The sequence below is a fragment of the Rhinoderma darwinii genome, chromosome 5 (assembly GCF_050947455.1).
Source record: "Rhinoderma darwinii isolate aRhiDar2 chromosome 5, aRhiDar2.hap1, whole genome shotgun sequence".
Lineage (NCBI taxonomy): Eukaryota > Metazoa > Chordata > Amphibia > Anura > Rhinodermatidae > Rhinoderma > Rhinoderma darwinii.
This window is the reverse complement of record NC_134691.1, coordinates 147,389,915-147,403,834: the sequence shown is the minus strand read 5'-3', so window position 1 is coordinate 147,403,834 and position 13,920 is coordinate 147,389,915. Positions and strand designations below refer to the sequence as shown.

Genomic DNA, 13,920 nt, shown 5'->3' with positions numbered 1-13,920 from the left:
ATTGAATGGGTGGACCTACAGTACCCAGAAAGAAAAATCGAAATTAGCGTTATTAGACTAGAAAAAAAAAAAGATTATGTAAGGGTGACCTAATAACGATGTATAAATATATCAAAAAGGTAAATACAGAGATCTCCTCTATTTATACCAGGAACTAGAACAAGAGGGCATCCTCTACAGCTGGAGGAAAGAAGGTTTCTACACACACAGAAGGGGATTCTTTACTGTAAGAGCAGTGAGACTATGGAATTCTCTACCAGAGAAAATAGTCAGTAAGGAGCCTGGATGCCTTTTTTTGAGTGCAATCATATTACAAGTTATTTGCATTACATTTTTAGAGATGGGACGTTGATCCAGGGATTAAAGGCTTATGCAGACGAACGTGTGATGGATGTTTTTTTGCTCGCCGTCACACAGACGCATGTATTTCAATGGGGCCGTTGACACGGGCGTTGTTTTAACGGACCGTGTTAAGGGTTCTTTCGAAAAATAGGATATGTCCTAATTTCATCCATTTTCACAGATCCCTCAATAGACTCAAGTCTATGAGGGATCTGTGAAAACGGTACCCACACAGGTGCAACTCGGACGTGAAAAATAGCTGTTTTTCACTTCCGAGTTTGCACTCGTTCGTGTGAATCTGGCCTTGTTCTGATTGCCAGATTTGGAGTTGGGAAGGAATTTCTCCCTAAACTAGTGTTTGTGCCTTTCCGTGGATTAACATTGCAGGATCATAGGCTGAACTAGACGGACGTATATCTTTTCTTTAGCGTAAAAACGTATGTTACTATGTATATGTTATACAAAGTATAAAGGGAACCTGTTACTAGATATTAGGGCATTAAAACCACGAGTATGTTGTTACACTGCTGGAGTTTAGCGTCCTAAACATGTCTCTTTCAAAATGATAAGTTTTAGCATTTTGTCTAAAAATAAATTATAATACAACGTGCGCTGAATGTAAACTACCGGAGAAGAGTCCTGAGAGGAGTCCAATGGCATCCTGCACATGCTCAGATTAAGCCGAGGACGGCACACCTGGACTCCTCTCAGGACTCTTCTCTGGTCATTTACATTCGGTGCACACTGTATTAGAATTTATTTGTAGACAAAATTCTAAAATTAAAACAGTTTTGAGAGGGACATGTTTAGGATGCTAAACCCCAGCAGTAATACTACACACGTTGGTGGCTAAAATCCAGTGAAAGTTTCCCTTTAAGGATATGTTCACATATGTGTCAGGGGTCCGTTAGTCAGATTTGATGGCAAGAATAGAGCAGCATGCATCACTATTCCTGCTGTCAAAACAATGTAACCCATTATAAGTTAAACAGGGTCTTTCGGGCACCCTTGGGATCCATCATACAACAACTCCACGACGCAGATGTGAAAAGAGCCGAATACTACATATAAAAAAAACATAAGATTTAAGTCAAAATTACATGTATTCAAAATATCTACATACAACATACATTTCTAGATAAATAAATAGAAAGTACAGACAAAATCAGTTCCATTTCCAGAAGTCTTTTGGCATCACGACAGGATCACACTGAATGGGCGGGTATTCCACAGTGTTTATGCCACAAATCTATAGCTTTGTTGACAATTGTGTCCGTGTTGTCCTCAGGAATCTAAAAGAAAACACAATGGTGCCACGTTCAACTATTTGCTTTTTACGGATTGTATATCTGAATAGGAGACCAAAAGGGCTATTCAAAAGTGAGAGTCCTACCTCTAAGGCTCCCACCTTTAAGGAAAACGGGGATCCCATTACCCCCATTGTGCACTAAAAGCTGGGTGATAGCGGCAACAAAAGAGGTAAAGCAAGTGCACAGCCCTTGTATTACAGTCTATGAGGGTTACAGAATGGGCTGTTCTCCCTATAAAAATGCCATATAGGAATGTCTGTTATCAGAACTCCCCTTTAAATAAGGCGGGTAAGGCCATGGATACCTGATCCTTCCATGTGATGTACGCAAATGAGACCTCACTAGATTAGCATAAGGTATTGGACATTTTCACTGAGAGAAGGAAGACATATTGGGCTCAGTCTCTTGACCAGGGTCAGTATCCAATTAAATGGCAACAAATGGAAGATAACTTACCTTTTCCAGAAATTCATTAATACAGTCAGTGTTATTTAGGGCCATCACTTTCATCTTGAACGTCAGAAGGATTTCTACAGCAACGAATACAAGAATCTTGCAGGATCCACTCATCAGTTTGTCCCATACCCTGCAGAGAAGACACACCATCCAATAGAGGATTGTATTGTGATGGCTGGCATGAGATTAGAGGCAGGGATAGGCATAGAAAATGAGACAATAACATTAACCTGCCGATAAATAATAATCCAAGTTACGGTGGCCATATATATATTAGATAAAAGTAGGTTAATTGTTGAACAACTGTTAAACGAATGTTCATTACGCCAATGCAGCCGTACATACTTTAGTCCATAATGGCCGCTACAGTCGTTCAAACTGGCCATACCTGGTCCATGACACCAAACGAAGGATGAGCGTTGTTTCATAGTAGAACCTTCTTTCATGGAACGATCGTACGTGGAACGGGAAATTGTACCATAAACAGTCAAGTACTACCGACTGTCGGAATTTTTTTTTTTTACTATCATCCGTTTACAAAAAATTTCGAATCGATGAACAATCGTTTTGGTTGAGTCCGTTTTGATGTAGGCTAATGTGTACAGCCACCGTTACAGAGGCCTGGGCAAATAGAGAACACGTCTGAGGGTATGTGCACACACACTAATTACGTCCGTAATTGACGGACGTATTTCGGCCGCAAGTCCCGGACCGAATACAGTGCAGGGAGCCGGGCTCCTAGCATCATAGTTATGTACGATGCTAGGAGTCCCTGCCTCGCTGCAGGACAACTGTCCCGTAGTGTAATCATGTTTTCAGTACGGGACAGTAGTTCCATGGAGAGGCAGGGACTCCTAGCATCGTACATAAGTATGATGCTAGGAGCCCGGCTCCCTGCACTGTGTTCGGTCCGGTACTTGCGGCCGAAATACGTCCGTCAATTACGGACGTAATTAGTGTGTGTGCACATACCCTTATACTGGAACAACAAAACCTATTGAACAGTATTTCACATGTTTATGTGATGGAAAATTCCCTATTTACCTCCAGACAAATATACGGTTACCTTCAGCTCAGAATATTATCTGCAGCTATAATACAGATCTCAGCAATGTCATTATGGCCAAGATGTCTGTCTTCGTAAGATGTGTCAGCATTTCAAATAGCAGAAATCTTACATTTCCACTCATCTTCAAAATACTGAAAACGATGACATTCAATCAAGGATTATTGTGGGCAAAGCTCAAATCGTTTTTCCTCAAATGCTTGTGTCCTAATTACATCTAACAGATTGATACAGCATTACCTTGCGCAGTAGCAGGACACAGGCCTACATTGGTTACTTTTAAACCTATACGTTGTATGTCCCAATTGAAATCCTTTTAGCTAGACAAATTAAGTTATATCTTAGCGTATTTTCACACATTTATTTGATAGCTGGGAAAGCTGGGTGTTGTGTGCTCCAGCACATTTGTCCTTTTTTGAAACACCGGCCACAGCGCCGGGGATTCCGCTTCAGAAGTCCCTGACATCACTGTGTCCATATATGGACAGTGAAGTCAGGGACTTCTCCTGGAGCGGAATCCCCAATCCCCGGCCACAGCTTCGGCAACGCTGTGGCCGGGGATTGGGGATTCCGCTCCTACAGGGAGCAAAAAAAATACCCTCCTCCTCCTCACATGCACTTCACACTGTGAGGAGAAGAGAGAGAACTAGCAGTGGAAAGCTCGGCCATCACTCGATCACATCCAAGTGACAGCCGTGCTTTACACGGCCCCATAGACTTCTATGGGAGTCGTGCGGTCGGGAGAACAGCCAAAAATAGGGCATGCACCATTTTTTAATGTAAAGTAGGCCGTAAAAAAAATCGGCCGTGTGAATAGCCCCATTTAGGGTCTATTGTACCTACTGCGGCCGTGTGACGGCCGTTCAAAAAAACGTCCGTCACACGGCCTGGAATCCCTGTCGTGTGAATAGGGCCTTAAAATGCATGTCATAGCTGAAACAAATGAAATAACACAGTGAGGTTTCCAATAAAAAGTAGTGCCAAGAGTTCTCATTGGAAATTTTGTATAAATAAAAATGCTCAACAGACTGACCCCCATATGAGTGACAGCCAATGTGAGAATTATCCATTACTCAGGGTTCATTAGGAAATAAATTATTACACAAATCTGAATCTGTCCATGAGATCACAGCTGAGGAACCAAATTGAGATGGGAAGGGTGTTACGAATTTTATACATTCTCCAAGCTAAGGAAACAACTCCTATTGTTAAGCGGCAAACGAGTGATCCTGCCAAATGTGCCATCTTATTCCATCAATAGAGCCATACTGATATAAGTAGAAGTACCTTTGTAAGCTGGATGGGGGTAAACAACCTGCAAAGCATTTCCTAAACCACAAGTCATAGGGGAGTTTATCCAGTGCCCTGCATGCCTTGAGGTGCGCCACCAGTCTGCTATCCTCTATATTCATGTAATGCTCAAACCCCTTCTGCTGCAAAAGAGAAATGACAACAATGCATGCCAACAAAGTCAAATAAGGGAGATAGGAAAGAGACAAGGCAAGAAATAGCAAATATACTCATTCACGCTATGTTTACACAGGTCAGATACGCTGCGTAAAAGTAGACCACGTATCCGTCCAAGAACCTGCAGGAAATTCAGGCCGAAAAACCGCACAAAAATTACTTCCGGAAAAAATCCCTGCCGCGGAAAACAAACTTGAAAAAAAGCCTATACGGTCTTCACTGGCGTTGCAATAGCGATTCACCCCTCTGTTCTCCATGCAAACCGGCCTACTGTGATGACGCTGCAGCCCAAGTGACCGATATAGCCTCGGAAACGTCATCCCAGGAGGCCAGGCTGCAGAGAACAACTGGGGGAACAAGGAGCTGTTGCTATGACAACGCCAGAGGGGTAAGTTTAAAGACTTTTTTTTAATCAATTTAAACTTGAAAAAGGTTTTTTTTTTCTTCAGAGTTGTGTTTTTTGCGGCAGAATCGCAACTCAGCTTTTCCGTTGCAGGTTTTAGCTCCCATTGAATTCAATGTGGAAAAACCGCAACAAACGTGCAAGTGATCGCCAAGATGTTGAGGGGGCACAACCTCATGGAAGGAGGATGTCCGGGTGGAAATTTCCTTTAAAGGGGTTGTCTCATTGAGAGGCTCCAGTTCTGGCGGAATTGAGCCCTCTATGTATTACATGGACGGGCATTCAATCTGAATGGCCACAATATAATGAATTTCCCCTACAGCAGTCTACCCAGGCCTGCTTGCCAGGGGTGTGAGGAGCAGATCAGCTGATCGCTGCGGACAATCAAATTGAAAGGGGTTGTCTCTGATGAGAAAAGAACTTTATGCTGGGCTCCACTTCTATTCTAAATGGAGAAAGCTTTTTAATAAAAGAATATTTTAAAGTAACTAACTCCCCAATATTTAGTAAAAAGCAAAGTTCCAAAGCGAAGATTGTCCACGGACACACGGTCTTACCAGCTGCTGTTGGGAATCCCTAAACTTGGTGTCTAAATGGTGCACAAAGTTCTTGATAAGCCAACAACAGTCCACATCATCATCAACCATCTCCTCCATTGTGCCGGCTATGGCCAAGAATAGCTCATCCTGCGGTTCCTGGGGGGAAAAAGTTAGATTAAATAACCTTATAACTCATTCTTATCACATTTTAGGGTATGTTCACACACACTAATTACGGACGTAATTAGGGCGTTTTTGCCCCGAATGAAGTCCAAAAAATGCGGCTTGAAAGCGTTGACAAACTTCAGCCCATTGAAAGCAATGGGCTGACGTTTGTCTGTTCACACGAGGCGTATATTTACGCGCCGCTGTCAAATGACGCCCGCCTCAAAGAAGTGACCTGTCACTTCTTGGGGCGGAATTGGAGCCGTTATTCATTGACTCCAATGAAAAACAGCGCCAATTACGTCCGTAATGGACGCGGCGTTCAAGCGCCTGCACATGCCGTTACGGCTGAAATTACGGGGATGTTTTCTCCTGAAAACATCCCCATAATTTCAGCCGTTACGGACGCTGTCGTGTGAACATACCCTCATAATCATAAATGTATGTGATGTTAAAAAATTGTGTGTTAATAAAATACGTAATATTATTAGGATTTTAAGTGTAAGCTTTCAGAGCACAGAGGCCCCTTCATCAGGCAGGTCTACAAGTGTATGAGAGAAGAGCACAACAAGGTGTTAGGAAAACCAAAGCAATATTTTGTTATCAGAGACATTTAGGACATATCCACAGGATATGTCATAAACGTCAGATTGATGCGGGTCCTACCTCCGCACGTATCTCTAGAACGGGGTGCCCTAAACCTCGTTCTACCACTCTGTGTTTTGGCTGAATCGTATGATTTCCAACCAGGAATTACGGAAACAACGTAACTCGCTGAGCTACGCTGTTTCCGTAAGTCCCATAGAACTAAATAGTAGTTACAGAAGTCGCGTAGCTCGCATGCTACCCTGCTCCCATATCTGCCATTCACTACTATGGGAGTTACAGAAACATTGTAGCTCAGCGAGTTACACTGTTTCCGTAATTCATGGTCGGAAATCACAATATTCAGCCACAACACGGAGTGTTAGAATGGGGTTTAGGGCACCCCGTTCTAGAGATACGTGCGGATCCCAGAGGTGGGACCGCATCTCTCCGACATTTATGACATATCCTGTGAATATCTTCAAAAAAGTAGTAGGACAACAGCACACATCTCCAAAATAGTAGATTTATTGTCAAGACATCCGAAAAAACAGGCAACATTTCGACCCATCGGGAGTGAAGGGTCTTTCTCAACCCTGTGGATATGTCAAATATCCCTCAGGGGAAAACCCCTTTAATGATGAATCACCCCATGTACGATATCGGTTTCAAAACACAGCATGCTCTAGCTAGGACATTTTTGTCTGGTGTTTTCTCCATAGGCTTCTATATAGGACTTGAAAAACAGTAGAAAAAAAAAACGCATTTTACGAATGTAGCGAAAAGAAAACAGCCAGAAAAAAGTCCTATAAAAAAATCTAAATGAAAAACGCTTGAAATTCATGGTGCCTTAACAATCCCAAAAAAATAAAATAAATAAAAGTATGGAGCATAAAAAGCTGCGCTTTCAAGTAGTGCTGGGCAATTCTGAACTAAATCAAATTGATGATTATGTGAACATCTAAGCTCGATTATTGAATGATTATTTAGGTCACACCCCTTTTTCATGCCACACCCCCTATTTGCATGCTACGCCATTTAATTAATATTTATTCTCTGAGCCTGCTGTATACTACTGCATATAATATACCACCTGACACTGCCCCCACATAGTATATTGTACCCATAGTGCTCCCCACACAGTATAATGCCCCATAGCTGACCCCACACATTATAATGCCTCTATAACTGCCCCCACACATAATACACCTATAGTTGCCATCCTCACAGTATAAAGCCCCCATAGATGCCCCCACACAGTATGCCACCAATAGCTGCCACCACACAGATTAATGCCCCCCATAACTATCCTCTACACTGTATGATTCCCCCATACCTGCCTCTACATAGTACAATGCCCCCATAACCGACTTCCATGCAGTATAATGCCCCTATAGCTGCCCTCACACAGTATAATGCCCCCCATAACTGCACCCCACAAAGTACCCTCCACAGCCGCCCCCAATAGTGCCTGATAAAATACATACTCACCTAACCCCATTCCAATGACAAGTGGAGATCCATCTACTCCTCTGATCTATGCAGCTCGGCACAGACAGGCGCAAAGACATCACTCCCTCCCGTCCAGCAACACATTGTGAATATTAATGCCCCTATAGCCGCCCCCACGCTGTATAATGCCCCCACAGCTAAAAATGATAATATACATACTCACCTAACCCGTTCCAACGATGAGTGGAGGAGATCTCTCTGCTCCTCCTGTCCGTGCAGGACGGCTCAGACAGGCGTGATAACGTCCCTCGTGTCCAGCGATACATAGTGAACACCGTACGGTCCTCTGCTCTACCATTGGCTTCAACTGTATCTGCGTCCTGAAGATGCAGATACAGTATAAACCGGGAGAAAATAATTGATAAAACCGAAATTCGCAAGATGATTTCGATTAATTGCCCAGCCCTACTTGCAAGACAAAGACACGGATGAGCTTATTCAGGAAGACAGTCAAGTGTTCATTTCAGGGTGACAATTTGGACGCACCAAAGTATACTTCTGACTTCTAGATAGTCTCCCAGTCTCCAACTGATACATGTAGAGGAACACTTCAGTCTTGGGGGTGGATTCATTGATGAAGCGTATAACCTCCAGTGCATGGTGAACATCTACATACTGTTCCCTCCTATAGACCATCACCTCGGAGTGAGTCTCTTGGTGGGGAGGAAGGATTCCTTAAAGAAATAGAAATACAATGAATAACTGCATTCAAATGAGTAATAGGTGGAGGTCTAAAGATATGTCAAAAGATTGAACTCTGCGCCCAAAAGGTGTATAAAAATTATCTATCAGACTCGCATAACCTCCTTTATTGAGGACCTGAAAGCTCCTGATGGGTACAGAGAAAAAAATGAGGCCATGTGTACAAGTAGCAGATTTCATACACTATGAAGCGGCCTGAAATTCGTACGTGTAGCGTGTGGATTTTGAAGCAGATTTTGCAGCACATTCCTCCCATTGCAGAGAGATATGTCAAATCCAGAAAAGATTTGCAATAGATACGACATGCTATGGATTTAGAAATCGGAAGCATTCCCTCCAGTCAACATAATTTCTGCAGCGTGTTTATGAGGATTTATTAAACGCCATCTAGACGCATTGTACTGTACGGCGTCTGCACATGGTCTTACTCATTTAACAGGCATTTCACAGAAACTTATGAAATAGTACTTCTCAACGTACATAAAGTCGAAGTATGTAATGTCTGAGGGTATGTGCACACGCACTGTTTTCAGACGTAATTCGGGCGTTTTACGCCTGAAAAAATGGCACCATTACCCCTACAAACATCTGCCCATTCCTTTCAATGGGTTTTACAATGTTCTGTTCCCACGAGGTGTTATTTTACGCGTCGCTGTCAAAAGACGGCACGTAAAAAGACGCCCGTGAAAAAGAAGTGCATGTCACTTCTTGGGACGTTTTTGGAGCAGTTTTTCATTGACTCCATTGAAAAACCAGCTCCAGTAACGTCCGTAAAATACACCGCAAAAAACGTGAGTTGTTAAAAAAACGTCTGAAAATCAGGAGCTGTTTTCAGGCGAAAAGAGCTTTTTTTGCTACTGCGTGTGAACATACCCTTACAGTTAGACTGAACCTTACACCCTCATTACCACTAGTAGGTGGAGGATTCATGACAGAAAGGCACGACATTTTATAGCTGGCGAGAAGATTAGCATATAAAATGTGAAGTGTCGGTGATACATTAATAACAGCGTCCATAGCAAGGCATAAAGAACTAGGATACTTCTCGTGGATCACACGGCGTCATGACCGTGTTGGTAATATCATTTTCTGATTTTATTGGAGGTGATGTTTACCAAGAAGAACTTTCCATACAAGTATTCTGTACATGGATGGGAGGGGGAACCTCTGACAGAAGGTGCAAAGCTTCTCAATATCTGTGGACAGAGGAAGAGATTAAAAAACAAGTCTGCCACCCAACTGCTCAATGACCATCATAAAAACACAATTCATACTGTATTTTATATAGCACATTTGGGTTTAGGGCACAGAGACTACACGTGTAAATTATGCAATGGGCTCTTCTTAGGTTATATGCGCAGCTGCACGTTTTTTGTAAGCGTTACCATCTCTGCTCCTCCTAGGTTTGGCAAATTGTAGGGTTATTATTGGGCCAGAAATGGTTGTGTCTATAACATCTCTGACCCAATAAACAGCAAAGAACGCATATGCCAGATATCCAGGGCGACTTCTGGGTCAATAGTACAAAATGCGATGCTAGTTAGGCCCTGTTCACATGGAAGATTTTGCAGGCATAAAAAATGTGCCTTAAAAATCCTTCAGTACCACAGGCAAAAAACACAGCGAAAAACGCTTTTCCTGCCTCCCATTTTTTTGAATTGGAGGTCAGTGGCAGAACCGCGGCAATAAAGAACATGCCTCTTTTTTAGCGAGCGGCTAAAGCACCCACCTGCCTGCACTCTCTTTGCCGGTTTTTTTTTTTAAGAGCATGTCGCTTTTTTAACCCGAAAAACGAAGACAAACGCCTCCGCCACCCATTGAAATCAGTGGGAGGAAATTTCTGACGTTTTTGGGCGCAGATTACACGGCAAAAAAACTCTGTGTGAACCAGGCCTAATAGTGCACGAGGGATGGCCAGGACAAGGATGTTTACGCTGTGCTAGATAGCTGCTCCTCAGAGGTTGTAAGGCTGGAATCACACATGCAGTTTGTGGCCATTTTTTCTTTATTTTTTTTATACCAAACAGAAATAGACCCAAAAGAGAGGAAACAGATCAGTCTTTCCTTTATACATTTCCTTCTTTTTGGATTCACTTCTGGCTTTGCTTCTGCATTCTTTTAGTACAGCCAGATGTTACATTAACGTCTACTGTAAAATAGATAGGATTCCTTATATGACTTCAAAAAGACCACAGAAGAAACGCATGCACAAAACGACATGAAATGCAAAACGCCACAAAAAAATAAATAAAAAAACGCATGTTACATTTGAAAAACACGAGCATTTTTAGGAGCCTTTTGGTGCAGTTTACATTGCCAGACTTTTTCTGTGTATGAAGGAGGCCTAAGGGTGGTTTCACACATACGTGGTAATTTATCAACCTTTCTATGCCAGTTTTCCTGCGAAGAAAATTCGCAAAAGTGGCCATAAGTCACTTGCCATTTTTGTGGAAAGAGTGTGTGAAAAGGGTGTGTGGCCTCATGGAAAGTGTGTGTGGCCACTGTGGCACGACAAATTTATTATAATTTATGCCAGAAAACTAGCGTAAACTATAATGGAAAGCCACGCCAGCTCCTAATGGTGTAGATTTCACTCTATGGGGCGTAGCAAGCTAGAGGCCCACACCAGGCCTCGTATCCTCTCCCCCCGTCCCGATCAGAATAACCCCTACCCATTGGACAGTTAAATAAATAAAAAAATCGTATACTCGCCTGTCCGTTTCTCTACTACCCTCTGGCTACCACATAACTCCAGCGCCGCTCATACAATGTAATGATGCCGGGCAGTGTCTGGACGTTTTATCTGACGCAGCACGGATGACATTCAAGTGCTGCGTCACATAGAAGGCCCTCATGCCGCTCTTTTTTAACACGCAGTATGCTCTGGGTATGGCATTTTTAACAGACATTCTCCATTAGGCTTCTTTGTAAAACGTAAAAAATGGCTGAAAGAGAATGAATGTTAAAAATTGTCTGCATATGAAAGGCCTATGAAAAAACACCTGAAATTAATGTTGTTTTTTTGCAAGGCCAATAAAAGGGCACAGAAAAACTATGGGCCAGATTTACCAAATATATGCCAGTCTTACTCTAAAGTCCGCAGGAGTAAGATGCGACAAATTTATTAAGAGCTGCACGCCTCTTAAAAAAATGTAACGTATCTTGTGTAAATGCACCAGAAAGTGAAATCCACGCCAGCTACAAGCTGATTTCGGCGCATTTTTTCGCTATTATTTCCAGAAGGTTCTAGCATTAATTGTAGCAAATCTGTCAGGCCATTGGTGGCCCCCATTCCTTCCCGCTAGGCCTCATATACTTTTTTTTAAAGCGGCGTTAATGGCAGAAAACGGCTAAAAGTCACAAATTATTGCGCAGAAAATTGGTGTAAAGCCGTTCTTAAATTCCCCCCTATGCGTGAAGATCTCCTAGACCTCATGTGCCCCTGCTGAGAAATGAGGATGGGGCAACTGCCCACTTAATGCAAAGGTGCACATAAGTCTCCATCGTCATAAAAATATAAAAAGACAGGAAGAAATATTCCTAGGATGCCACAGCACTGCCTGCTCCTTACCCCAGCGGTCATCCTTCAGCAATATCTCCAGGGATTTCTTCTCCTCCACACCACGAAATCCAACTTTTTCATAGTACACAGACCGGAAATTTCTATGAGAATCTTCTGACATTTTTCCTACTAGCAAAAATAATATAAATACGACACACATGCGAGGTAAGGCTCTGTTCACATCTGCGATGGGGTCCCGTTCTGACATTCCGTCAGACTACGCTATTGCTTCCGGCAAAACTACGGATTCAGTGCACAACAGAGACAAACGGAAACCATGGGCACCGGATCCGTCACCATTGAAATCAATGGTGATGGAAACGGAAACCTCTGATTGTTATGGCATATTCTTTATGTACATCTCGTAGATGCCCCTTAGGGATATCGGAGACTAGGCAGACCCCTTAAAGTGGCATTTCCATCTCTAACATTTATGGCATATCTATAGGACTTGCCAGAAGTATCTGATAGATGGAGGTCCCAGCTGTGGGACCCACAACTATCTAGAGATACGGAGTCCCCTGTCCCCGACTGGTAAAATTGCCGCTGCCCGCCACGTCCAGAGACTCGGTGGCAAGGTGACCGGAATTACAGAAATAGCCAAACTCTTTCTGCTGTGGCTGGCACACTGCTATGGGGGGGGCGACGACATGTGGCGGGCACACTACTGAAGGGATGCCTTATGAAGTGCACACACTCCTATGGTGGGCATCTGTAGCTGGCAAACTGAAATGGGGGGGGGGGGGTCTGTGACTGGCACACTGCTGAATATGGCATACTGCTATGGGGGGGCGTCTGTGACTGGCACACTGCTGAATATGGCATACTGCTATGGGGGGGCGTCTGTGAGTGGACCACTGCTATGGGGGCAATGATTTGCTATTCTTTTTAACTATCAGTCATAACATGAGGCACTCACGATCAGTCAGACATGGCGATGGCAGGCAGGACCGCACCGGGGGGCAGATGACAGCCTCCTCAGCTTCTGTACATCTGCTGCCTTCCTCTGATATATACTTCCTGGGTATTACAGCGTCATAGGACGGCAGCCGATGAGGGTCAAACTTCCATCCTGAGTAACGCACAGCGCCGGAATATAACGAGCTGCGGGAGATCCCGGGATTATATGAAGCACCGCAGGAAGGAAGCAGGAATTTCTGTCAATGAATAGCTCCTTATGTGAGGCGTGATTACCGGGACATAGTTGGCATTACATCTCGCTCGGGTGCCAACTTGACGGAGAGCCATGACAGAGACTACTGATGATTATTTCATTTTAGGCCTCCTTCACACACAGACATTTTCTGGCGTTTTAAACTGCATAAAAAAACCACTTCTGAAAATGCTAGTGTTATTAAAATGAAACATGCCTTTTTTTAAGACGTTTTTGGTGGTGTTTTTTGTGGTGTCATTTTGTATATGCTTTTTTTTCTGACACTTTAAAAGTCCTATAGAGAAGCCTATGGGAAAATGCCTGAAAAAAACAACCGCTATACCCAGAGCATGCTGCATTTGGAAAAGATGCCACTGGCCACAATATTTCCTCAAAACTCCACAAGCCAAAACGCAATTGTGTAGTGCATTTGATATTTTACTACAGACTTTACTATAACATCTGGCCCCACTAAAAAATGCCGTAAAATGCTGCGTGTGAATCCAGCCTTAGAGCTATGTTCACACGCTAAAGTAAAAACTGCTGTAAAATACGGAGCTGTTTTCAAGGGAAAACAGCCTCTGATTTTCAGCTGTTTTTAAAGCATCAAACATTTTTTGGAGCTGTTTTTCTATTGACACAATGAAAAACGGCTCAA

General features: G+C 43.1%; 1 protein-coding gene across 3 annotated transcripts; it reads right to left on the bottom strand.

The window, feature by feature from the left end:
- Window positions 1–1,426: 1,426 nt before the first annotated feature.
- Window positions 1,427–13,208, bottom strand: TBC1D7 (TBC1 domain family member 7). Of its 3 annotated transcripts, none has more exons than XM_075826618.1 (8): window positions 13,029–13,208; window positions 12,119–12,238; window positions 9,663–9,743; window positions 8,332–8,519; window positions 5,602–5,739; window positions 4,462–4,607; window positions 2,109–2,283; window positions 1,427–1,634 (listed from the first exon to the last, which is right to left on the bottom strand). In XM_075826618.1, exons 2-8 carry the CDS (start codon window positions 12,228–12,230, stop codon window positions 1,548–1,550), a joined length of 927 nt encoding a protein of 308 aa, XP_075682733.1. In that variant the 5' UTR covers window positions 12,231–12,238; window positions 13,029–13,208; the 3' UTR covers window positions 1,427–1,547. The 3 variants fall into 3 exon arrangements, with proteins under 3 accessions (XP_075682733.1, XP_075682734.1, XP_075682735.1); XM_075826619.1 differs by having other exon boundaries at window positions 12,119–12,235; XM_075826620.1 differs by having other exon boundaries at window positions 2,109–2,238; window positions 13,029–13,200.
- Window positions 13,209–13,920: the final 712 nt, after the last annotated feature.

What these genes read in the sequence shown, in the direction of transcription:
- TBC1D7 (XM_075826618.1), bottom strand. Translation starts at nt 12,230, where the DNA reads ATGTCAGAAGATTCTCATAGAAATTTCCGGTCTGTGTACTATGAAAAA. An exon ending in GCTGAAGGATGACCGCTGGG is followed by an intron (nt 9,744 to 12,118) that starts GTAAGGAGCAGG and finishes CTCTGTCCACAG; the next exon opens with ATATTGAGAAGCTTTGCACC. An exon ending in GGGATTCCCAACAGCAGCTG is followed by an intron (nt 4,608 to 5,601) that starts GTAAGACCGTGT and finishes TCTCTTTTGCAG; the next exon opens with CAGAAGGGGTTTGAGCATTA.